The sequence below is a fragment of the Stylophora pistillata genome, chromosome 4 (genome assembly GCF_964205215.1).
Source record: "Stylophora pistillata chromosome 4, jaStyPist1.2, whole genome shotgun sequence".
Classification (NCBI taxonomy): domain Eukaryota; kingdom Metazoa; phylum Cnidaria; class Anthozoa; order Scleractinia; family Pocilloporidae; genus Stylophora; species Stylophora pistillata.
In genome coordinates, this window is record NC_142522.1 from 4,429,930 (window position 1) to 4,453,161 (window position 23,232).

Here is a 23,232-nt window from a genome sequence, read left to right on the forward strand (position 1 = left end):
GCATTTCGGGAAATCGAATTTCTCAAAAACGACTTCATCAAACCACTAGGAAGCCATTTACACCCAGCACCTCCCAACCCCCTCCCCCTCTCCACAAACATTGCTACCCCCCTTTCCAATTTCACCTTTCACCTCTCTCGACAAGCGGTTCGTTTAAAGCCACAAAAAAAATAAATAAAACACCACCATTTCACAAAACTATGTTATTAAACAATAATTTTGTATCATAGCTATTACAACGCTACCTTTAACGACCGCAGCAAATTTAAAATTGCTCTTAATTTTTCAATATGTTTTGTGCGCGCAACACCGAGCAAACCTATTGTTAAGTCTTTTGTCACATAAAAGATAAAAACACGTAAAATATATAGTAATTTGTGATTTAAAGTATAGGCATAACACATTCATATCTGGCATGTATGAATAAATAAAATGAGATAGGCGGGTGAATATTTGGAATAAAAAACTAATAAATAAATACTAATATAAAACAAATGCTATATACTATACAAAATCTGTTGGAAAATACAAAAATAATTTTCAACTACATTCTAACTTCGTATATCATTATACAGTCCGACATTGTTTAAGAAATTCCAGCGCGAAAGTCACTGATAGTTAAGTTTGTAGGGTTGTTTGTTATACTTTGAGAACCTTTACACTTGGACGATAACTCAAAGCAGAGCTTGTGTATTAGATTAAAAAGGTAGAAATTAGTTAAAGAGCACCTTGTTTTAGCAAACTAAGGCAAGTCTGGATGGAGCGCAGCGTAATTAATGACAAGAAAATGTGAAACTTGTATCGAAGAGTTAGCCATGCTGAGAAAATTATTGAATTATTTCATGAGAATGAAATTCGTTAGATTATAATGCTGATCTTATTCAAGGTGATAGAAATAAGAGAGAGCTTTAGGGATGGCTTTGCATGAAATTTCGGCGATACATGCACCTCGTTTATATATGGTAGTGGGTTTTCTTCTTGTCTGCAAACGACCAAGAATCTCCTGGAGTTGTTTCCGAGTCCAACCACGGAGAAAGATCACAGCTGACTTCAAAAGAAAGACGATAATGATGAACTACTTCTGTAGCTGGGAATATGTATCTAGGTGCTATCTCTTGCCGGATCGTATTAAGTCGGACGCGATGTTACTCAGCATTCTCTTAGATATATTCTGCATTCTTCTTGCGGCTTTGTTAGCCACGTCCAGTGACTGATGAAGTCGATAACTCTCCAACTAAAAACAAGAACACGATGGCGGTAATTCATTTTAAAAAACTGAGAGATGAAAAATCCAGCTCTTAGAAAAAAAAAAAAAAAAAAAACCTAAGAACAAAAGAGAAGTAGCACCACGCGCTTCTGAAAAATGTTTTAATTAATCAATCAGAGAAGCAAGTAGAATACTGTGAACGTAGGTAAATCTTCCTAAACACTTCTTAAAAAAATAGGGCTCGTTCAGGTTCACGGAAATTGTATCGATACATAAAAATTACTACTATACGTTCATGTTTAGGCATGGTTTTTGTAATCGATTAGGAATCGAAGTCACGACATCTTAGAAATATCCTAGAAGACTAGTCTAAATTTAGTCTAAGACTAAATTTGAAACGCTTTAAGAGTTGAAAGTTTAAATTCACCCACGGGTTACTCACAAGTGTCGTGAACCGTACCTCGTCTCCTTGGTGAATTCCCCAACCGCTGTTACTTGGACTTGGGTTACTTCTAAGTCGGACGTGCCTGCTAAACAAAACAAAAATAGTTTTTTCCTTAGTTTTACTTAATTACAACATTGAACCCAGTGACTAGCCGACATTTTACCTCCGAGATGCAGGGTATTCTTCGTCACTTTCAGAGTCATCGCTGTCGGATACCACATAATCCCGCCGGTTCCTGGACTTCCCCCCCCGGGGAATATGATGGATATGATGAACGGTTGTGGTTTCGTTTAGCACCCCGGGGGGCGCCACCGGTACACCGGGTACAACTCCAGCTGGTACTACGGACGATGAGGTAGCCGCTCCCGGATAAGTATGTGTGTGATGATGCATAGGCGATGAGACAACACTAAGAGAGGAGAGAAGAGGGAAATATAATTGCGGATAATTTAAATAGATCTTAAATCCAGGATTCTTTACAATCCGTTCACCTCTACTTGCTAAAACTCTCTCTACCAACTGAGGAGATGAACGGCTATTTCAAGTTTAAGTCTGTATCTTACTTGTGGTAGTAGGGTGAGTACGGTGTGGAAGTAGCCGCAGGGGTAGTGGGGTGGTGGACATAAGTGTTCGTTAACCCTGGAGTGTAAGGCGTCTGCGTCTCAGTATGACGGCGAGGTCGCGAGGTTGGTGTCCGTGTGGTAATCATCGGGGTTTCCTGCGCTGGTCCAGAATACCCCGGATAGAAATAATTCCCATGACTGTGAGTGCCAGAATCTCCGCAGAAAGGACACAAAAACTGCATCGTAGTGACCTCGGGTTCTTTTGTGGGAGCTGGCGAAGGAGATCGAGAACGAGAAGGTCGCTGGCGATCTCTTTGTTTTAAGTCTCCTACGTCCCTTGCTAGTTCTTCGATTCGTCTTCTTAGATCGTCGTGAGGTGTCGTCGTACTTGTTGCTGCATTTTCTTTGCTTCGAGACATTTCGTTCGCCAGATCATCGTATTTTTTCTGAAGATTGTCGTATAGGTTCGCCATTTGTTGTTCAGCACCTCTTCGGGCCATCTCTCGTTCCAGATCGTCGTGTCTCCGTCGGAGGTCGTCGTACATCTGAGCTTGCAATCCGCGAGCGTTCGAGTCTTGCTGCAGTTGCGTACGCAAGCTCTGAAGCTCCTCTCTCAGTTTATCAATAGGATCTCTGCCAACGAAAAAATGTAAGAATTTCTCTTAACACCGAAATGATTACTAAACTAAATACGCGAAGAGATGCTCTTTGCAGGACAGCAAGTTAAAGAATTTGAACTACTCTGGCTCAAACTGAAGACATCTCAAACAAATAATTATCGTACGAATGATTAAGAAATGGTAAAACGTTTTAGACCCTTAGATGCTAATAGTATTCAACATCCAGGCAGTGATCACACCACGATGAATTAATCGAACAACTTGATTTGTTACGCCTTTCAGGTTTTAAAGTAACACGAGAAACTGAATAATTCACCGGAAAACCTTTGACCACACTTAGTACATAAGGGCATCTGTAAATTCATATAATAAACACAGTAACAATAGAGATGTCCGCTTAGTATAAAGAACAGCTATCTGCATACCTCTGCACAGTGGTAATACTAACCGACGATATCTCCGTTCGTTGTCACTGTATCCACTGCTACTATCGTCACCTCTCCTTGACCGCCGTCCCGACCGCACGGATTCACGGTCACCCGGGTAACTGCGCACGCTCTGTTTATCCATTGGCCGGGACTGATCTAACCGCGGGCCTATGAGAACGATAGGAAAAAAGAAATTAACGAATTATAAAATGCGGTATGAAGCCTTAGGTATATTTTTATTAATCTCTATTTTATTTTTAATTTTTTCCACACTTAAAAGCATGGCAGAACTGCGCCTCCAGTTCGATGAAAAGTATATACATTAAAATATTAAATACTCCAACAGCCCTACGTTACCAAATTTACACTGAAACGAGACCAGACTGCTTACATTTTAAAAAGTCCCTATTGTTGTACGAGGATCTTGAGAAAAAGAAAAACTCAGAGCGACCTCTTTAAAACAGCTATTAGTATACTTAAATAATGACTCGAGTAGTGGTGAAAAGTTGTGTTATGAAATAATAAGAACACCTCGAGGAATATCGATAAATTAAGTATCTAGAGAGGAAACAATAATTCAAATGGAATCCTTAGTTTCTATCCTCTGAACTTTTGAGAATATCTAGAAATCTGCGATTTCTTGCCACTGCACAAAATAGATTACAACTATGAACATGTTAACGGCACCAGAATCAGTTTAAAACGTGAGTCACCTCAAATACTTCTCCATCTTTCTCGATCTCTTTAGCAAAAGCAATTTGTATGCGAGAGTCAAGTTCTAGCGTGATTATCTTTAACCATCGATTCACAATGCATGTAAGGAGACCAAAATTACACTTAAGGCACAAATGTTTTACAACAAAAATGAGCCTAGTACTGTACCTCTGTCTAACTCATCCATTGAGATTCAGGAGAAGAGCAAACTTTACAGTAACACAAACAATTTGCCTAACTCTCTACTAATAAGCTTATTACCCAGTTTTCATATCATCGTACGATTATATATTATTCATAACCCTGTATCTGCTTCAAGTGCTACACCCCAAATATACGTTTAATCGCTGCGGCTAAGCTAAGCATTTACCTCCTGGAAGACCCTCTCGAATGAAGAACATGTCCTCACATTTTTTACCAAAAATAACATCTCTGAGTTACGAATAACTCTTAAAAATACTGGATATTTGCTTACGCTAACCGTACGGCAAGTAAACAGTCTTATATCTGATTGGATTGCTGATACATAACTGCCAATATTATATACCTAGAAACAAAAACCAATGTTTTCCCCGACCAGTCTCCAAATACGGTGAAGATCCTACACAAATTAACGAACCACATAGTCATCAAGTAACAAAAGAAATAGCAAATTCTACTCTGAGAAATCAGCAGTAATTTGAGAGAAAACAAATGGCGAAAAAAGATACCGCAATATTTGACAAAACTCCGCCGCAGCATAAGAAATAAATTGTGCGAACTCGACCTTCATAAAACGCAGTTTCTGGACCTAAGCACCAACACCAATGTTTCTTATTGTGATGTGATAAAGATAAAACACAAAAGACCCTGTGTTGGTGCAATTTAGTAGCACAATACAACTGTGTTGCACCTGGCGCCTACGAAGATTATCTTTTAATGAATGCACGTTCAAAGGCAGTAAAATAAACTCTGAAAGAGGACATATCAAACGAATAACAGTATAAAACCACAAAGACGTAGATACCGGATCTGTTTATCCAAACGTTAATTTATGACTACAACGAGAAGGTTCGTTACTTGAAAAAAATATATTAATTAAAAATAAAATAAATAATCAGCGCTGGTGTGTGTACACTGGTTTGTTGAACAAAACATCACGCATCAACTTTCGTTTTGTATTTCATTTTTTCTGTACTTCTCAAATTTAGAAACTGAACTTAACCTTTAATTTTATTGCTAAACCGAAACATTTTCAGAATTTAAATAATTCGCTTTAGGTCTCCTAGAGTTTAGACAGGAATCGCAGAAATTGCCAGCACTGAATCTCCAATACGGAGGTAACTAAATGATAAAAAGGAAATAGACTTCAAGTTCATTACTTAATGAGGCAACACCATAGAGCGACCTTATCAATGCAATGGCTGTTCAAACTGTAAATAAAGGATAACAGCCTTTCGTTCTATACTTATGTCTCAGTGAACACCGAAATTCTTAAGAAATCGTATTTGATGTTTATTAGATGAAATACTTACCAGTACTTCTTGGAGTATTAGTCCCCTTATTGTGGCGTGTGGTAGTCTTAGACGTTCTCCCACTCACGGCACTAGGCACTGATCTTTCTCCTGTACCATCTTCGTATATGCTCGGAGTAGACGCATGCCTTCGTAAACTGTCGTCAAGTCTTCGAACACCTTCGTTATCAGATCGGTGGGTAGGATGAGTTGGAGTATGCCGATGACTTCTTCGTTCTCGCTGAGACGACGGCGTTCTCGTCGTAGGTTTGGAGTGAGTTGTCTCTAAATAACGATCCTCGTCGCTTTCAGACAGCGACTGCAAGGAGGACCTCCGTCGCCTCGCATCTCTATTTCTAGGAATTAACTTCGGCGCATGTTTCGGCGCCGTGGTGAGGATCCTATCATCTTCAGTCTCTGTTGCAGATTGTTCTTGTAAAGGTGCACTGCGTAGTTTAGTCTCAGGGTAATAAGGGGGCGGAATGTCAGGGGATTCGAGGCCCCGTGATATGCGACTTCCCTCCGAACCAAAGAAGCCGCTATCGAAACCTCTCTCAGAATCGGCCGCTGGGTTGCGATACTTTCCCCTACGGTTAAGCTCTCTAGGCTGAGCAGGCCCGTTCCCGTTGGGAAGGAAAAGGGGCGTGGAAACACGACTATCTCCCGACACACTCGCTCTTAAAGGACGACCATGAGTAACCCTGGAGGGCTTGCGCACGTTATCATCATGTAACACGTTTAACGTTCGTGGCGGTTCTCGCGTGCTATTTCGCCGCGATTCTTGCGGCTCGTGCTGTTCACGTGGTGAGCTGTGAGTACTAGCCATGCGATCGCGTGAATCAAAGGGTTCGACTGGTTGAGTATCATGCGAGCTATCGTGAGTGGGAATACTGTTACACCCAGGCAGTCTCGATGCTCTAGAACTGGCACGTGACCGTTTGCTACTGCCCTCACTCATGTGACTGTCTTGGCGTCGTGGAGGCGGAGGAATTCCGCTTACGCTGTTACGCACAGGACTAGACGAAGCTCGGGGTGATTTAGAACTACCAGGAGAGTTCTGTGGAGAAGGTAAGCTTGAAGATGGAACATAATTATCGCCATCATCCTCTGGGGGTGGGGGTGAGTCGAAGTCCTCTGTGTTGGCGCGGCTGCGGTGGCTGTTGCTCCTTGACCGCTGTCCAGTACTTGAGCCAATTGAAAGGCGATGAGGGCTGGAAATAGAGCATAACTAGGCTTATGATTTTCGTCACCTCACTCGGTTTAAAGTTACTTCTCTTCTACCTCAGTCCGGTTAACAAATCATAATTCCAGAGAAAAATATATCAAGAATTTTTCTTTACTTCGAGTAATAATTTCACAGAGCTAAGGCTAAACTAAAGGAAAGTAAAATCTCCCAACAAGCCCATTACGTAGCAAACACCCCGTTGATATCGCGGTTTCCATACGGTTTAAAATAAAACCGAACGAGGTTTTTTTCGGTATAGTCAATATACATCGTGAAAAGCAATATGCCTCTCTATGATAGTGTTTTTCTTCCTACCTTGTGTGAGGTAAGGACCTTGTTCGTATTCTATCGTGTGGCCCTTGACTGTTTACGAAGTACTGGCTTGACAACGGCTCAGAGAGGGGGTCTTGGATCACACTCATAGATTCTGACGCGAAGTAACCAGACTCCTGTAGGTCCAAAGGTTCGGCTTGGTCACCAAGCCCCTGACGAAAAAAAAAGAAAGATAAAAATCCGATCGACCCATAGGGAACTTGTTACAATACCGTCTAAGAAGAGCTGTATGTGCGAATTGATCTTTCGCCAGGAAGTGAAGTAGTTTCATCGACACGGAACAACGCAAAATTTAAATTCCTTAACGGTAACGCGCATAACACGATGCGGTAATTAAGTTCTCACCGAATATTCAAATCTTCCGTCCAAAAGAACCAAGTAGAACTCTTCTAGCGAGCCTGTATTTCCAAAACAGTCATCGTTCATTGCTTCCAAGCGGTCAAATGCAGTGTTCAGATGAGGAAAACGCTCCAACTAACAGCAGATCTACGCCAAACTTGAACCACCGAGGTGAAACTCAAAGACATATTGCATGCGAAGGCATTTCCGAATATTTTCGACTAATAATGTTGGACCGAGTACAGTTTTAGATGCCAAACACGACAAGGTGGAGAATCATATTGGCCTGACTTCTGACACATCACCACTCACATAACAGAGATTATGTTTGAAAGAAATGTGCTGACGAAATTTAGCTTGAATCTCACTAACAAACCCTCAGAAACACAGTAACGCGGAGCGCGCACTTCGCCAAGACAGATGATTGGCTGAGAATCCAATGTTGTGATACATTGAATGCCACATGTTACGCTGCGTTACTTCGCTTTAAATTTGCGTGAACGATCAATATTCTCAGAAAAGAACTCTTCGGCAATAATATCCATGGGATAAGACTTGCGTTAGGAACTAAAAGCCCTTTAAGTGTACATTTTACCCCTCTAGTTTAATTTTGCTTCTCGGAATTCAAAGAACTGACGCCGTTACTTACAAATTCATTACGAAAAACTATTGATACCACGCTGTGTGCTAAATTCTTGTTTATAAACGACTTTAATTTTGCATATATTGAAACGATTAGTTTAGTCTGGCCTAATTAAATTCCCACAAAACCCTGTGTTCGAGATATAGCTGAGAAGTTACATTTGTAAACTTTAAACTGTTAGATGCCAAACTAAGTCCTAACATTTTGCTGTACAAAAATGTTTTTGATACCTGTTTTTCTTCGCCCTCGCTATCTGGAAGCGGACCTGCAGGCAAAAATAAACAAGACATCAGCTCGAATTCCACAGCAAATAATTACAGCTATTCATCTAAGGAAACAAAAACTCTCCGGTTCACTTAAGCATCCTTACGAATTACAATAAGAGTGAGAAAATAGCTGCAATTATTGACAAACTCTTGTTTGATAGCAGAAAGGGCTTTTTGCGTACAGTTGATAGAGAAATACTCAAATTAGAAGAGCGTGGTTTATTCTCACAAAGAACTTAACGATTAACTAAAACGTTTTTTAGTATTCACCTTCAGATTGAGAAACAATTTGTTACATGGTACGTACCCAGCGAAAACCTTCTGGAAAAGTCATCTTCTCTTCCAACGGAATTTAAATCCAGATCTCCTACATCATCAGAGCTGTTCCCTTCTCTGCAATCGAAATAAATAGACACTGATAAATACACAAAAAATCTGGGAATTTGTTGCAATAAAATAATAACTTTATAGAATCAATTCAAGCAATTTGAATGAAAACTCGGGTAGTTGATCTTCGAAGCAAAAACAAAAACAGGGGATCGCATTTGTTAGTGTCTAATTCTATCCAGATATTTTAATTTCTTTACATCACTAATTCAGCTCAATTGTTATCTCCGTTTCCATCAAAGCCAGCTGTAATGATAGCAAATGGCAATCATTTCAAATTCATATACATAAGGCCGAAAGCACATTGCCGACAACATTTTCTCCCTTCAAAGTTAGCCAAAAAAATCGCAAACAAATTATCATATGCAAGTGTTCTCATATTTTTTTCACATGGTCCTCTTGAAGCATTCTATTTTCAAAGCATACATACGAAGTGTGCATGTGGTGAAAATAAGAAAATTTATTATTGAAACCCTTGACGAAGTCAGTTAGATCAATCAGCGTACTTTCTGAGGCACAGCAACCAACCCAGTAAGATCTCAAATGTGTTCATTGATATCAATAGTTTGGACTGGCAAATTTTGCTCTGATATTTTTCAGTATCTTCAAAAATATTACGCGCACACAAAGGACCAAAGGCTCTTAAAACGTAAATGAAAACACTCGAAACGATTGAATCAATTATTATTTTCTGCAGCACGAATCATAAAGCCAATGATATCCACGCTACGAAACCATAACAGAAACAAAATATCGGAAAAATGCTTGGTTGTTAAATAGGAAAATAGAGCCACTTTTGCAACCAACCACAGTAAGCTCAGTCTGTTTAGGTACGCTCTTGAAATGATTTGATAACAAGCATCACATTGATACACGCAAACGTGTCTTAGAGAAAGGAAAGGAAAACAGCTCGAATATAACAAAACATTTTAGGTTATAAAATCCAGCCGACCCGTCAACTTTTGGAAAAAAAAGCTTCATGATTTGCGAAATGTAACTGCTACGAGCATATTCATAACTGTCCAAAACCTTAAATGAATCCCTTCAATGTAAATCACGTCAGAGCGAAAAAAGAAATTAAAAAATAAATGAGCTAAAAGCGATTACATGATTACAGCCCAGCGGAAAATCCTGACTATTTCTTCGTCTTCCCTTGCTTCATTTTCACCTTCCAATGGCGCGTTCGACCCCATTCACAGAAAACTCTTCTACGCCTGCGTTCCGACGCGATATGGTCGAATATAATACTTTAACGCAACATCAGATTTAAACACTGCTTCCAGATATTAACATATGTGGTATTGATCTATCTACCAGCCGTTGAAAATCTCTAGGATACACCTGCCCTGGTGAGCAATGCAGCTATTTATCCATGCTAATATGTGTAGCTCGATGTTCAGGAACATTAACCAAGGTTTTTTTTTTTTTTACGTACAAAAAATATTCTTCAGTTTTTTTGCCCTTTTAGGGAGCATAATCGTTACTGCAAAAATCACAAAAAGAAATTTAATTTAACTTTTCGAATTTCTTCCCGGTGTAAGGAAATTTAACGTTAGTAAAACATTATATTGTTTACCATACGATAAATATTCACCGTTTCAGTAAATAAGACAACTTTAATTAAATCGTCTATTTATACCTTGTAATCAAAGCAAAAACGTGACAAAAGATTTAAAAGAAACCACACTGTGCACCTTTTAAGGATGAAAGAACACAAGTGCCTACCATGAGAATAACAGAGATTCACAAAATAGTTAAAAATATATTACAAGAGCAATTTTACAAGATTAAGATTGATCCTCAATTCTGTGGCAGATTTGCCAACAAATATTTCAGGGTACATGTGTGTGGTAGGAAAAAAACACCATTAAAATATAAAATTAAAGGCACAGAATTAAGAAGCTTAGAATGCTTCACGATAAGGGTAGGTGGCAAGAAGGTACATGTACTAACTCCATTAATAAAATTGATTTACAAAATAATGTAGTTTCCAGAATGATATAAAACCTCACTTCTCTCTTTCTTTCTTTTTCTTTTAAAAATGTTATGATCACATTTTACAATAACGTGTTAAACTCGCTCCAAAAAAATGTCTAATTTATATGTATCTATACGTCCTGTAATTACGTTACCAAACAATCAGGTGACAGGAATGTGTTAATAAATAAATATAACTGAGGCATTTACAATGTAACTACAATATTTGGAAAGGACTCGATTCAGCAAGACGGTACCTCATAGCATTATTTCTGCTTGCCTCCTTGATGTTTCTCAGTCTCTACAAAATAAACCCACAACAAATTTTAATGTCAACGAACAATCATAGAAAAAAGGAAAGAAAGAAAAAGGTTATGGTACTTCAGTACCACTGAAAAAAAAAAACAAAACAAAACAAAAACAAAAAAAAAGAAAGAAAATTTACAACAAAAGAGAATAAAAAACGATACATTAAACAAAAGATGTAACCAATGGGAAGGAACATAGGCTAAGTGGACTCCATACTGAGTTAATTTTTCACACTTAACTTCTCGAGCACAAGCAAGCAGATGGCTTTTCTTTTTTGCAGACAATTATCTGCAGCTTGATATAGTCTTCCAACATGCACAAATTTAAGGTTAAAATATACCTATTTTGGCAGAAAATCCTAGTAGATATTTTCTGCTCAAGGAAAGAAAGTCAGAATGACAAATATTTGTTTGAAACAATATATAAGTGATGACTGAGTGAAATGTTTTGTTCCAGTCCATGGACTTAAGCAATAGGCTTACAAGTATTTGCAGATGAACAAGTACATACTATTTTTCTCACTAATTGTTATAAAAAGCCATTTTATTGCATTACTCTCTCTCTCTCTCTCTCTCCCAAAAAAAAAAAAAATAATAATAATAATCAGGAAACAATTTAGGCCTGTACCCGTTACAACAGCAGAGCTTTGCTTTGTAAACTCATACATTTTACATTTTGTTCTATTTACTACCAGCTTATTACTCAAACCCTGTTAGCTACATCTACTTTTCCTTCAAAAGATCAGATAGCAGAGTTATGATTTCATGAACTTCACTTTATGACACATAACTTGATCAAAGAATTAAACAAGGTTTTGCAAAAAAAAAAAAAACCACATTTAAAGGAAAACATATTTTTGCTAATGTTTGATCCTATGATATCTATAACACAGTCAACTATTAGCAGTATCACTACCCAGGTGATTAGAGATGATCTGACTTTGAACAAAACTGGTATAATATATTAAAAGCTCTTCATTTAGCCATTAGCCAAACAAAACAATACTATTTTACTTTCTGCAATACTGTACCTGCATTAGATTCTGCAGATCACCCTCGGGTCTCTGGTTTTCTACTTCTGCTGTGTGATGATTGTCCCTTGGTCTGCAAAAATGAAAAAAAAAATTAAGAGAGTAAGATTTCTTTCAGTTGAGCTTATGTGTGATGATGGTACAACAGCAGTATGTCCTTCAAGTCTATTCTTGAACAGGGTCTAACTTAGTTTATTCATATGTGATCATGTACCACAAAGGCAGGGAGTGTTACAAAAAATTGAAATGAGAATGTACATTGTAGACATGCAGTAAAACTAGTGCCCAGGGCAAGTGATTGTATAATGTTCTCTCTCCATCCAGGATTATAATTGGGTGCCAGTAAACTGTAAGGGAAACCTCATGAAATACTGTAGGGGTGGGGGGGGGGGTGGGGAGTGGTTGGGGGTTTACAACCTTGAGATGGAACTGTGTCCTATTAAGTTGGGGGGAGTAGCGATACTCCTAGATGCTTCATGCAAAGGGAACTTGGCTCAAGCAAACAACTTTACCTGAAATTTACCAGTGATCTGACTTACAAAGGAGGGCTTATATTCTTATGCTGAAGGGATTGTGCTAACCTGAAGGGGCACTAAATACATTTATAACATAGCTGGCAGAGCCACGTAATCAAATTCAGTATAGGTAAGCATGCTAAAAATCCCGATAGTGCATGCTAATAGCATGAGCAAATCGCTTTGCCAGAAATTTTTTTTTTTGCGCGCGAGCGGCCATTGTTAGTGCAGGGGAAAAATAATATATTTCACGACAATAATGGATACAAACAGAGACTCGGCCCACCAGTCCCAAAACAAAGACAATTTTCCGACCTTTTCTCTTGGGCTAGAGTTCTTAAATGAGGCAGAAAAAGAGAAAAACAACGGAAAAGGATACTGGGCATCAGCACCGTCATGATTCGCTTCTGATATAGTTGTCTGTTTTTCGCGTCAGATTTGATGCACAATTCCACTGGCTATGTTCTAAAACAATTGGTTCATGCTTTTAGCTGTGCACTATCAAGTTATAGAGCATGTGGGAAGTTTGGAGAGCACTCAAGAAGCTTGAGTTGCCCTTGGCTATTGCCTCGGGCAACTCCTACGCTTCTTTCGAGCTCTCCAAACTTCCCACATGCTCCATAACTTGATAGTGCACGCCAAAGCATGAACCAATTGTTCAGTAACACCCTGGGCAATAATTAAAGTTATAACAATATGTTTACAACTGATATTAAGAATCCCAACAAGGGAAGGGTAAACTAAATATCCCATACAAGTTGGCCTTTCAAAAGACAGACATACAGAGGAGTTTGCCAGGTTTTCAAGTGAGTAGATTTTGATAAAAAGTAAGTAGTGTTTGGTATCAAGTTTTATAGTCGCTGTGTAATGTTTTCTTAACCAAATTTTGAATTGATACCTCATTCGGTGCCCAGTGTATCCTAAATTGCAAAATAAGTAGTAAAAATGGCAGGCTACAGGTTGCTTAAGCAATAGAATACAATTATTTGTTTATTTATTTAACAATTTGCCAAAGGCCTTCTATAATGTGACAAAGCCACAAGTGAGGATGAGAGAACATGAGGAAAGCTTAACTAAATCATGAGCTGAAGACAAGCGATTTGTAGGCTGGCTTTATCAAATTATAGAGCCCAGAAAAAATGCAATCTGTTGCTTTTATGACATAACAAGTTACATGCATGCCCTGTAACCTGATAAAGCATCCTCTTGAAATCTGAATTGACCAATCGGATGATACATACTATGTTAATTATGTTATAACACGTGATGGAACAAGTGTGTGGAGATGAAATTCAGAGGAAATGTGAAACATATAGTTTTTTTTTTATTACCTGTTTAACAAATCACTGTAACTATTTCTTCTTTCCTGCTGACTGTGAGGAACATTAGCTGGAGTAGTACAGTACCCAAGCTGGTCTGAAATTTCTTCCAGTCGCAGTCCACATCGATAAAGCTGTTCAAAATTGACAAGTTAATACATGTAAGTACAACAGCGTATGGAACACCTTCAATTAAACATTACTTCCTCATGATCACTAAGGCCTGCCATGGCTTAGTGCAGAGAAGGACAGCTTCATGACCATTAATTTTCATGCACTGGACTAACATATCATTGAAGGATCAGGCCCTTATCTGATTTTCCCAAAATAAGGCCCCATAACACACTCTAAGCATTTAAACAAGTTCACTATGAGATTTATCATAGTATACAAAGTTTATTCATAAAAAAAACACAGCATCAAAGTCATAAGATGCAACTGCTGGAAAAAAAAAAACCCAAAAAGCAGTTACTGTAAACAAGATGCAAATCAGATTTTATTTTAAATTTGCAATTCAGGGAGTGAGCCAGGCTTAATGTTTCTTTATTATACATAAACCTTCACCACCTGCTCTTCCCCTTTCCCCAATAAATGCAATTAAAATAGCCCTAACCAGTCTTCTCACTTACTTGTCCATCAAGACTGTCCTCAGGTTGAAAATCACCAGTAAAGCTAAGTAAAGAAAATAAATGGCATTCAATAATGAGAAATTTATGGTACTGTACACTAATGGGCCAAATTGGGTAGGGGGCAAGACACAACCTGAGTCAGGATAGGGAACATATCATGATAATAACCAGGTCCTGGTTGTTTGAAGGATGGATAATACTATGTACTGGATAAATCTGTATCCAGTGGATACTGCAGTAAGTTTTGCTATCACTTTTTTCTTTTGTAGGCTTTTTTTTTTCTAACCATTTTCACTGCATTACCACAGTAGGGTGGGACTAGAACGAAACGTATGCGAACCATGCCAGTAGTCCACCCAATAAATCCCACCCATCCCACCCCAGGGGAGGACATCCATCCATCACACAGTAATCTCGTGCGTGGGAAATTAACATCTCCTACCTCTAACCCTGTAGGAGTTGGGACCTCCATTTATTCGTCCCTAATCCGAGAAGACTAGAATATCTAACCATTTCTTGATGTCATAGAAAGGTAGCATATTCTTCTCAATTATTTTAAGACCTTGAGTGTTGGAAGCGGTTTTTATCCACTGTACAGCTATTTATCTGTTGAATAGTGTTAGCCACCCTTTATACAACTGGGCCTAGAAGAAAAAGGGGAGTTTCATTCACTGAGCTGGCTTGTTTTTTTGTGTCGTTGCAAAGTTTCATGATCTTTAACACCTAATCTCCCCTAAGGAAGACTTGTAAGCATCGAATTTCTCCATACAGTGTCACCCCTCCGGCCCAGTTGTTTGAAGGCCAAGTAGCATTAACCAAGGGTTAAATTTTAATCCAGGTTTCTATATTTCTCTGTTCAAAAGCTGCTTTGGGATAACTTTCCCAATTCTTTTTTGGGTACTCAATCATCAAATTGTAGGCAATTGGAATTAAACTGAATTTTCTTTTTTAAAGCTGTCAGATCTGAAATCAAATTACACACTAACCCTGGGTTATCTTAATCCACCTTTCAACATACTGGCCCTGATTCAAACATAAAGGTCAAATGGACGATCACCTACTAAAGAAGTTCTTAATTTTTAACCAAATTCTCCTAGTCAGAAACATAGGGAATATAAAAAGAACAGTGTAAAGCGAGAATATACCTACTGGTGTTGCATGTCATTTGGTTACCATTAATTCTGAGATCTAAAGAAAGGTCCTTCTGGGGAGGCTAATCAGCTTTGTTCATTCAATATATAATGAAGGGATAAAAGAATACAGGTTTGTTTTGAAACTTTCTGCACATCACAAGCCATGTTGTAGATTTTTACAGCAGCTCACCCCACCTGATTGAAAACAGTTGGGTTACAAAGTGGCCACCTGCTTAGCTGTTTATATTGAGCATTCAGCTGAGTTACACTCTCATGAGCCAAACAGACAACCTCAAGAAATTCATCAAGAAGTTGATATAAATATATTTGTATTTGTTGTTAATTTTTTATTGTGCTGATTTGAATTTTCATCTTAAAAAATCATATTATGGTTGAGCGTGTTTTGAGAAACCAGCTGAGAAAATGTGGGATTAAAATGTTCTGAAGTAGAAAACGAACAATAACATCCTACTGAACTAACTGCTAAACAGTTGAAAAAAAAAACCGTCACAAGAACATTTTTAATTTTCCGACAATTTCAGAGTCAAATACGTTTAATTTCTTTTTTTAACTCTTTTCAAAAAGCCATTAAAACCACGACACCAAGCGAGTAATATGAAGCAAATAATCTCCTAACAAAGAATTAGAAAAAACCTTTTCGCAGGTCTTCATTTGTACATAACTTAACCAGACAATAATGCCTTCTTATTTTGACAAGGCATACCTAAGCTGTTAGAATTAAATCTTTCTTTGGCCCGAATCTTTGAAAATTTTTCAGTTCTCCATTACGTGTCGTTAATTTTACCAAATAAGAACAGCTGGTTACCAGTTTTTCATGGTTTTAGATCGTCACGATCGCCTGAAAATTCGGTGTTCTTTCCATGAATGATTTAGTACCCCAACTTTGAACAAAGCCCAAACTGTGGACTCGTTAAATTAAGAAAACATGAACAGGCTAGACGGTATTTTTGGATGAAAAAATTAAATTACACGTCTTTGTTTAAATCGTCTAATCTGTTAAAAGTTTATACTTTGCTTGACTTGAATTATTGTCACAATATAAGAACATAAACTCAATGTTTAAAAACTGAGAGCGTTTTAAAAACGATTTGTTTTCCCGCTGTACAATGTTGACAAAAAGTTTACAAAAACATTTCCGGAGATGGACATCTTTGACCTTGAACGTAATTTAAAATAGCATGGTAAAACTTTTCGATTTTTATGATTTTCCTTACCTTTCGTTTTCAAAGGACTCTGGATCTCTTCCACTTTCCAATCGTTGTATCTGCAGTAATTCTTGTTTCAAATTCCCGTTTTGTGCTTTCAACTGCTCGCACATATCCCTCAGTTCTTGAAGTTCGGGCTCTCCCCATTGCCCTTCCATAACATGACTCTGCAAAGCGTCTACATCCTCTTGAAAATACTGTACTTTAGAAGTCAATGCTGCCCTAAATCGTGCTCCTCGTCCATCGGGACTCGATAGATTTGCTGGAGAAGAATCAGTCGCTGGACCTGTTGTCCGTTGCAATTGGTTGCCATTTTGCGATATAGAGTGAGATCCTTCGCTTGGAGGAAAACCACCTTCGCTTAAAACAGCTTGGCGACTTTTGGGAAATCTAAAGACACCAGGCTGATTGTGAACCGAAACTTTCACAAATGAGCTTTGTTGTGGTGGAGGTAAATCGCTGTACAAGTTTAGTTTAGCACCTATCCGCAGTTGATCTATAGTGTTCTCAGCCTGTGCGTACTTTTTAAGGAGTTCGTCGTAATCGTCCTGAAGTCGCTGATTAACTTCGTCGGTCTCTTTACGTTGTGATTTCTCTTTCCTTAACCTTTCCTGTAAATCGATCCCAGCTGAAACATCCGTCGAGCTGTCCGAGAAAGTCCTTTGTCTCCTTGAAGCAGTAGCAGTCAGTTGGCCTTGAAATTCAGCCATCTTTCAAACATGCTATGCGCGAGATGTACGTTTTTCCTTGTTATTTCTCGTCGGATTTCCCATTTTTTCCTGGTAACATACTCTAAGCTTATTCCTGTACACTTTACTCCTTGTTTAGATGATCTGTCAAGGGGAATCGTCGATAATTAAGCAAGATCGTTCACGTTTCAGTCACTACGCTACGGCCATTCCTTTGAGCATCTATCACTCTCCCCTCCATGGAAACGAGGCGACGCGTGTATACTCAACCGGCGAGAGACAAAAGGGTCCAAGCTCACGCTAGATTCTGATTGGCTTGTTCAAGTGCACATTAAATTGGCTTGTTTATCTTACACGATGAATAATAACAGACTAGGAAACAATGAACTGTCAAGAACGCCACGAGAATTTAGACGTCAATACTTCATGACGTCCAGTCACCTTTATGTCAAAAGCTTTTGTTTACCGCTAGAATATTCCGCCAATTCCGTAACATCACCACTTCCCAAAGATGACTTTTTCTAAAATTTACATCCTGTAGGAAGCATCAAAGAAAAAATGCATCTTATTGGTATCGTTGCTTTATATTGATGTCGTTTGTTTGATTCTTTACTTATATGCCAGTCGCCCATTAGGACATGCTCATTTATTTGTAATTATATTTTTTTTGCGAAATAATAATGAGGTTTTTGTTTTCTATATGTTTTTTGTGTGTATTGATTGCATAAATAGCGCTCTCTACTGCGAGGATTGTGCATCATAAGTATTTATTTCTTTTCTTTTTTCTTCTCCTCGTTGTGACTATTTCCTTGGGAATAGATAAAAATACTCTTGTAAATGTTTGGTAAGTCTCGTAATTTACACAAAGTATCGGCTTGGACTCTTTTGAGGACGATCGCGACATTTGGAAGGAAGTGGGACGTGGATGCTTCCAAATTTCAGGGAAAATGTTTTCATTACTTTTTCATTATTTTACTTATTTAAAAGGTAAGTGATGGATGAAATATCACCGCACAGAAGGTCGAGGGCAACTGCTTTCAAAGCCTCTACTAATTATGGTTTTACAGGTGGAAGATGAAAATAAGAATACGGGCGATGAGAGGCGGTTAAGGTGCCTCTCAGTATTCTCTTTTAAATTCCTCTCGTGGGTTCACTGATCATTTTTGCGCGTCCGATGCGTCTCAAAAGACCTTGCCAGTACGATAGACACCTGGGCACTAGTCCCCAAGCTACCATAATTTGCCACACGCGTTTTCTACACCACAGAATTTCGATTTTGGAAAACCTATTTTTAACAAGTGTTCTTTTAAAACTTGGCAGCGCTGCAGCATGAGCACTAAAGAGAAGATTTGCTTTCCTTCGGAGAATAAGCAAGGTGCCTGTCCCGGAGTGCTCACTGGGGACGTAAATAAATCAACGATGGGTCTTGTTGTCGTGCAGGAATGGTGGGGAATGAACGAAATCATAATTGACGAAGCTGCAGACATCTCCGGAAGAGGCAACTTGGTAACTCTGGTGCCTGATCTTTATCGAGGAAAGGTAGCAACCGATCATGAAACAGCCGGGCATTACATGTCTGATCTGGACTGGCCTGGAGCGGTGCAAGATATCGCTGGAGCTGCCAAGTTTTTGAAAGAAAAAGGTTGGTCCAATATTTCCTTTAGGAGAGGGGTGGGGGACTTCATCGGGGGTGATTGGAGGTTTATACGTTACGCTCGATTAAGACTAAAAATAAAACGTTACGCGTGAATTTTGCAGAAGGGAAAGCTAATATGAGAATTGAAGCTTTCTGTTTTAGATACGTGACGTGGGAAATACAATTTAGCACATGTGATTTTTTAATTTGTCTTACATTCATCCGTAAAACGGGTTCAGGACTCACCCCCCCTCCCCCATTTGCTACCCGTAATGTGTAGTTAGGAGACACCTCCAGATCAAATTCAGAGAATGGTACAAAATAGTCCTTAACAGTTTTTTTTTCATTATTATTTCTGCTTTTGTTGTTATATATATATATATCTTATTAACCAAGCGCGAGGGCCGTACTGGGAGAATATTGGCCTGAGGTCTTGACGGTATGGACCTCGCTGCGCTCGGTCCGTACAAAAAAGACTGAGGGCCGATATTCTTCCAGTACGGTCCCGATCAAGCTTGGTTAATAAGAGATTTATTATACGACTGAAGTTCAAAGCGACACAATTGAGGTATCATTCGGGACCATTCGGGACCATTCGGGACAGTGCCCGGTCCAATACTTAGAGAATATTGGACTGGCAATAGAGCAGTTTGATTGGTTGATTTTAGTTATTGGCCCTCTGACTGCCCGAGTCGTGTAATAAATATATATATATTTTTTGTTTTCTTTATCTGTTTACTCTTGGGTTGTAAGAGGTAAGTCAGAGTGATTCCTCACTATGGCACTGGGCATCCTGTATTGCACATGAAAATCACATAATCAGGCAAATAGGTGTGCTCACATTCCAAGAACACAGTATTGTATTTCAATCAATGCACCAAGTCAAGGATGTGCGATGGTCTTTAGCTCCCAAACGGGCATGGTGATCCATATTTTTTTATTGCATGTGTAATGCCTCCATGGAAAATTAACCAAAACAAGTGTAGCTAAGATGTGCATTCTTTTATTCTGAGCGGTCTCAGCCATCGGCATGTGAACATGTGCTATAGTTGATGACCCAACTGACCCATGTAATGACAGCTCTGCACAAGAATTATTTACTCTAATCGAAAGGGTTTGAAGTTAGCACAAAGGGAACAAGGAATAGGTTATATCTAGAAAGATGATTAAATTCATATGTACTTAACTAAAAAAAACAGTTATCTTAAAATCAAAAGGTTAAAATAGACACCTTAAATGCGTGAGAAATAGTAGTTGCAATGTGAGAGTGTAAGATTGGATTAATTTGCCTGAGTCTCACACTCAATGCACCAGACTTGAGAGCTCTCTATTAAGAGTATCTTCTATGAACTTCTATGAATTGGAACATTCTTCTGACAACATAGTAAAAATCAAAGTATATATAGTTTTCAATGACTACTCTTACAATCTAATGATCCAGAGGTGCTGCATGTGGTTTAAACAGCTAAGAAACAAGATCAACCATGGACTGATTTTAGTAGAGGAAATTCAAAATGGTGGCTCTCTGAATTGGTGGCAAATCTTGATGCAAATCTGAACTATTGAGTTCAGAAGGTTTTCTTTCCTCTATGTGTAGTGGCCAGTAGGTTCTCTCTTCTTTCCTGATCTCCATGTCAACTTCCCTCTTCCCACCCACTCCCCCTTACCAAAAAAGCACCTGATCTCTATTAGCCACCTTGGGTCCTTAAGTAATTTACCTGTTCAAATAATTATTAAAAAGGGTTGGTAAATTTTAATTTCCATGTTCAATTTTAATTCCCATATTCAATATATTCAGAGTGCTCATGAAAAAGGGTAAATTCTGCAAAATTTCTCACTATCTATCTCCCAGGAAAACTTTTTGAAGGACAATCTTTATATTTGAATTAGGGAATTGGGTGATAAAGGATTATTATTGTTAGTGGTATTAATATAACTTTCAGTTTTCATCCTACATGGACATTTTCCCTTTTCCCTTGTTTGCACCTTGTTCACCTCTCAGCTAAATTGTTTCTTGTGACCTATACCTTAAATTGTCTTTTTTTTAGCCTGCAGTATGGCATTTTGCCACCACTATTGCATTTGTATAGCATGAAGGCTCCAGCACCAGAAATCTAGGGTTCTTAGCCCTTAAAAGCTTTCATGAAACAAAGTTTTACAACTTGCCTGGAGGTAAAAAATGGCTGCCTGAGAAACCCCACACTCTGCCAGTGCAGGGGCCTACCAAGTACCTCAGGTTAACTCATTTCTGTTTCTCTTTAGGTTGCAAGAAAGTGGGTGTGACAGGGTTCTGCATGGGTGGGGCTCTGTCTCTGGCGGCTGCGGCATTGATTCCTGAAGAGATTGCGGCGGCAGCTCCTTTCTATGGCATCCCCAATGCAAACCTTTGTGATTTGGCAAAAATCAAGATACCTTTGCAAGCTCATTTTGGAAGTAAGGATAATCTCGAGGGGTTCTCTTCACCAAAAGATGTGAAAGCTTTGACAGAGAAGCTGGATGCTGGAGGAGTGAAGTATGAGCTTTATATGTATGACACTGGCCATGCTTTTACCAACCCTACCAACCCAAATTACACCAAGGAAATTTGTGATTTGGCTCTAGGAAGGATGATAGATTTCATGAAAAAACACTTGGCATAAACCTCATTTTCTCTTCTTTTGAGATGAATGAAAAAGAGTAAGAAAGGTTTTTTTCTTTTTTTAAAGATAATGTTTGCAAAGGTTTGACTAAGTCTTGTTACCTGGACATAAAATAAATGGTGTTTTACTACAAATGGCTGGTGTAAAATTTTTGATGCATTAGAACCTCTCAGTAACATCCAAATTACAAGTCCATTTTTGGTCAGGGCATAGAGGCTGTGACCAAGCTCTCTTCTTGAGGATGAGGCTTAGTAGATAGCAGCATGAAGGAAAAAAAGTAAATGGTAAGGCTGGGTGGGGGAGGGGATAGACGGAAGAGGGGGAAGGGAGGGAAGGGAAGATGGCCAGATGACAAAAGATTGCAGCAGCTGTTCGGCCTCCTTGTAATCAAGCTGTGATCGATCTTTCATAAACACATCATTATCCCCACTTGGATTTAATTATCATGAAATTAGATGGCACCCTTTCTTCCACTGTCTTCATTCGCTCTGATGAAGAGCCAACACTTGAAACGTCAGCTTTAAAATTCTTTACGGTGGCTAATTTACATTATCAACTCTGTTGATATAAAACCAAAATTACCTTGTTATACTCCCCCACTGATGCAACACCACAGCTTCTTTAGAAACTTACCCCTTTATTATTATTTTTATTTATTATTATTTTATTTATTATTTTTATTTATCATTTTATTTATTATTTATTTATTATTATTTTAATTATTATTTGTATTTATTATTATTTATTATTTTTGGCATGGCTGACACACTGTCCCAAGTGGCATTCAAAAATGTAAGTTTCGACAATGGTTGATGCCATTTTGGAAACAACTCCAGGGCTCGACACTAACAGTAGCCCACTAGCCACAGACTGTGAGTGGAAATTCAGTTTTGGCTAGTGGTTTTCAATTTCCACAAGCCGGTTTGGCTAGTAAACAGACAGAAATTGTCATAACATCTAAAAACATCTAAGATGTCACTAGCCACTTGGCTAGTAAGTTGAAAAGTTGGTGTCAAGCCCTGAACTCAGTAACCTGACCGCAAAGCCAAAACCACAAAGTGCAGTTTACAAACAGCAAGCAAAAAAAAATCATCATTTGAGTGATGTATGCCTTTTCATGTTGCATCTAGGGTACAATAATGTAGACTACCAGTGTAGCTCTGAATTTAATTAAGCTGGTAATTTTCCTCAGACAAAGCCAAAGCAATTATTGACGATAATTCTGTTTGTATTAAATACACCTGCCCTGTACATTGTGGCAGTGTTTAATACAATTATTGATTGCCCATCCCCAAAGTTTGTACCAGGTCATTACAGGTAAATATTTCTTTTTTCTTATTACAAATCAAAGCAATCAAACTTATAGCAACACATTGTTTCCCTGCCATGATTTTCACCAAACTACATAATATCACCTTCAGTTGACTTGATGGTGCCTTGATTGTTAGAGTAGGATCAATACCATGT

General features: G+C 38.5%; 2 protein-coding genes across 4 annotated transcripts; one reads left to right on the forward strand and one right to left on the reverse strand.

The window, feature by feature from the left end:
- Positions 1 to 188: 188 nt before the first annotated feature.
- Positions 189 to 17,733, reverse strand: LOC111327045 (uncharacterized). Of its 3 annotated transcripts, none has more exons than XM_088756276.1 (14): positions 16,811 to 17,733; positions 14,443 to 14,485; positions 13,826 to 13,947; positions 11,980 to 12,052; positions 10,898 to 10,941; positions 8,584 to 8,669; positions 8,241 to 8,275; positions 7,011 to 7,180; positions 5,492 to 6,681; positions 3,284 to 3,431; positions 2,216 to 2,848; positions 1,816 to 2,061; positions 1,668 to 1,734; positions 189 to 1,234 (listed from the first exon to the last, which is right to left on the reverse strand). In XM_088756276.1, exons 1-14 carry the CDS (start codon positions 17,509 to 17,511, stop codon positions 1,109 to 1,111), a joined length of 3,684 nt encoding a protein of 1,227 aa, XP_088612402.1. In that variant the 5' UTR covers positions 17,512 to 17,733; the 3' UTR covers positions 189 to 1,108. The 3 variants fall into 3 exon arrangements, with proteins under 3 accessions (XP_088612402.1, XP_088612401.1, XP_088612403.1); XM_088756275.1 differs by having other exon boundaries at positions 1,668 to 1,737; positions 16,811 to 17,732; XM_088756277.1 differs by lacking the exon at positions 16,811 to 17,733 and adding an exon at positions 15,588 to 15,622 and having other exon boundaries at positions 1,668 to 1,737.
- Positions 17,734 to 18,727: 994 nt separating this feature from the next.
- LOC111327076 (uncharacterized) lies at positions 18,728 to 21,899 on the forward strand. Its single transcript, XM_022931175.2, has 2 exons — positions 18,728 to 19,132; positions 21,389 to 21,899. Exons 1-2 carry the CDS (start codon positions 18,820 to 18,822, stop codon positions 21,763 to 21,765), a joined length of 690 nt encoding a protein of 229 aa, XP_022786910.2. The 5' UTR covers positions 18,728 to 18,819; the 3' UTR covers positions 21,766 to 21,899.
- The last annotated feature ends 1,333 nt before the right edge of the window (positions 21,900 to 23,232 follow it).

Excerpts from the sequence above, each read along its gene's own strand:
- LOC111327076 (XM_022931175.2), top strand. The coding sequence starts at position 18,820 with ATGAGCACTAAAGAGAAGATTTGCTTTCCTTCGGAGAATAAGCAAGGT. Across the intron at positions 19,133-21,388 it reads CAAGTTTTTGAAAGAAAAAG|GTTGCAAGAAAGTGGGTGTG; the intron begins GTTGGTCCAATA and ends GTTTCTCTTTAG.
- LOC111327045 (XM_088756275.1), bottom strand. The coding sequence starts at position 17,511 with ATGGCTGAATTTCAAGGCCAACTGACTGCTACTGCTTCAAGGAGACAA. Across the intron at positions 10,942-11,979 it reads ATCTGCAGAATCTAATGCAG|AGACTGAGAAACATCAAGGA; the intron begins GTACAGTATTGC and ends TTTATTTTGTAG. Across the intron at positions 2,062-2,215 it reads TACTCACCCTACTACCACAA|TGTTGTCTCATCGCCTATGC; the intron begins GTAAGATACAGA and ends CTCCTCTCTTAG.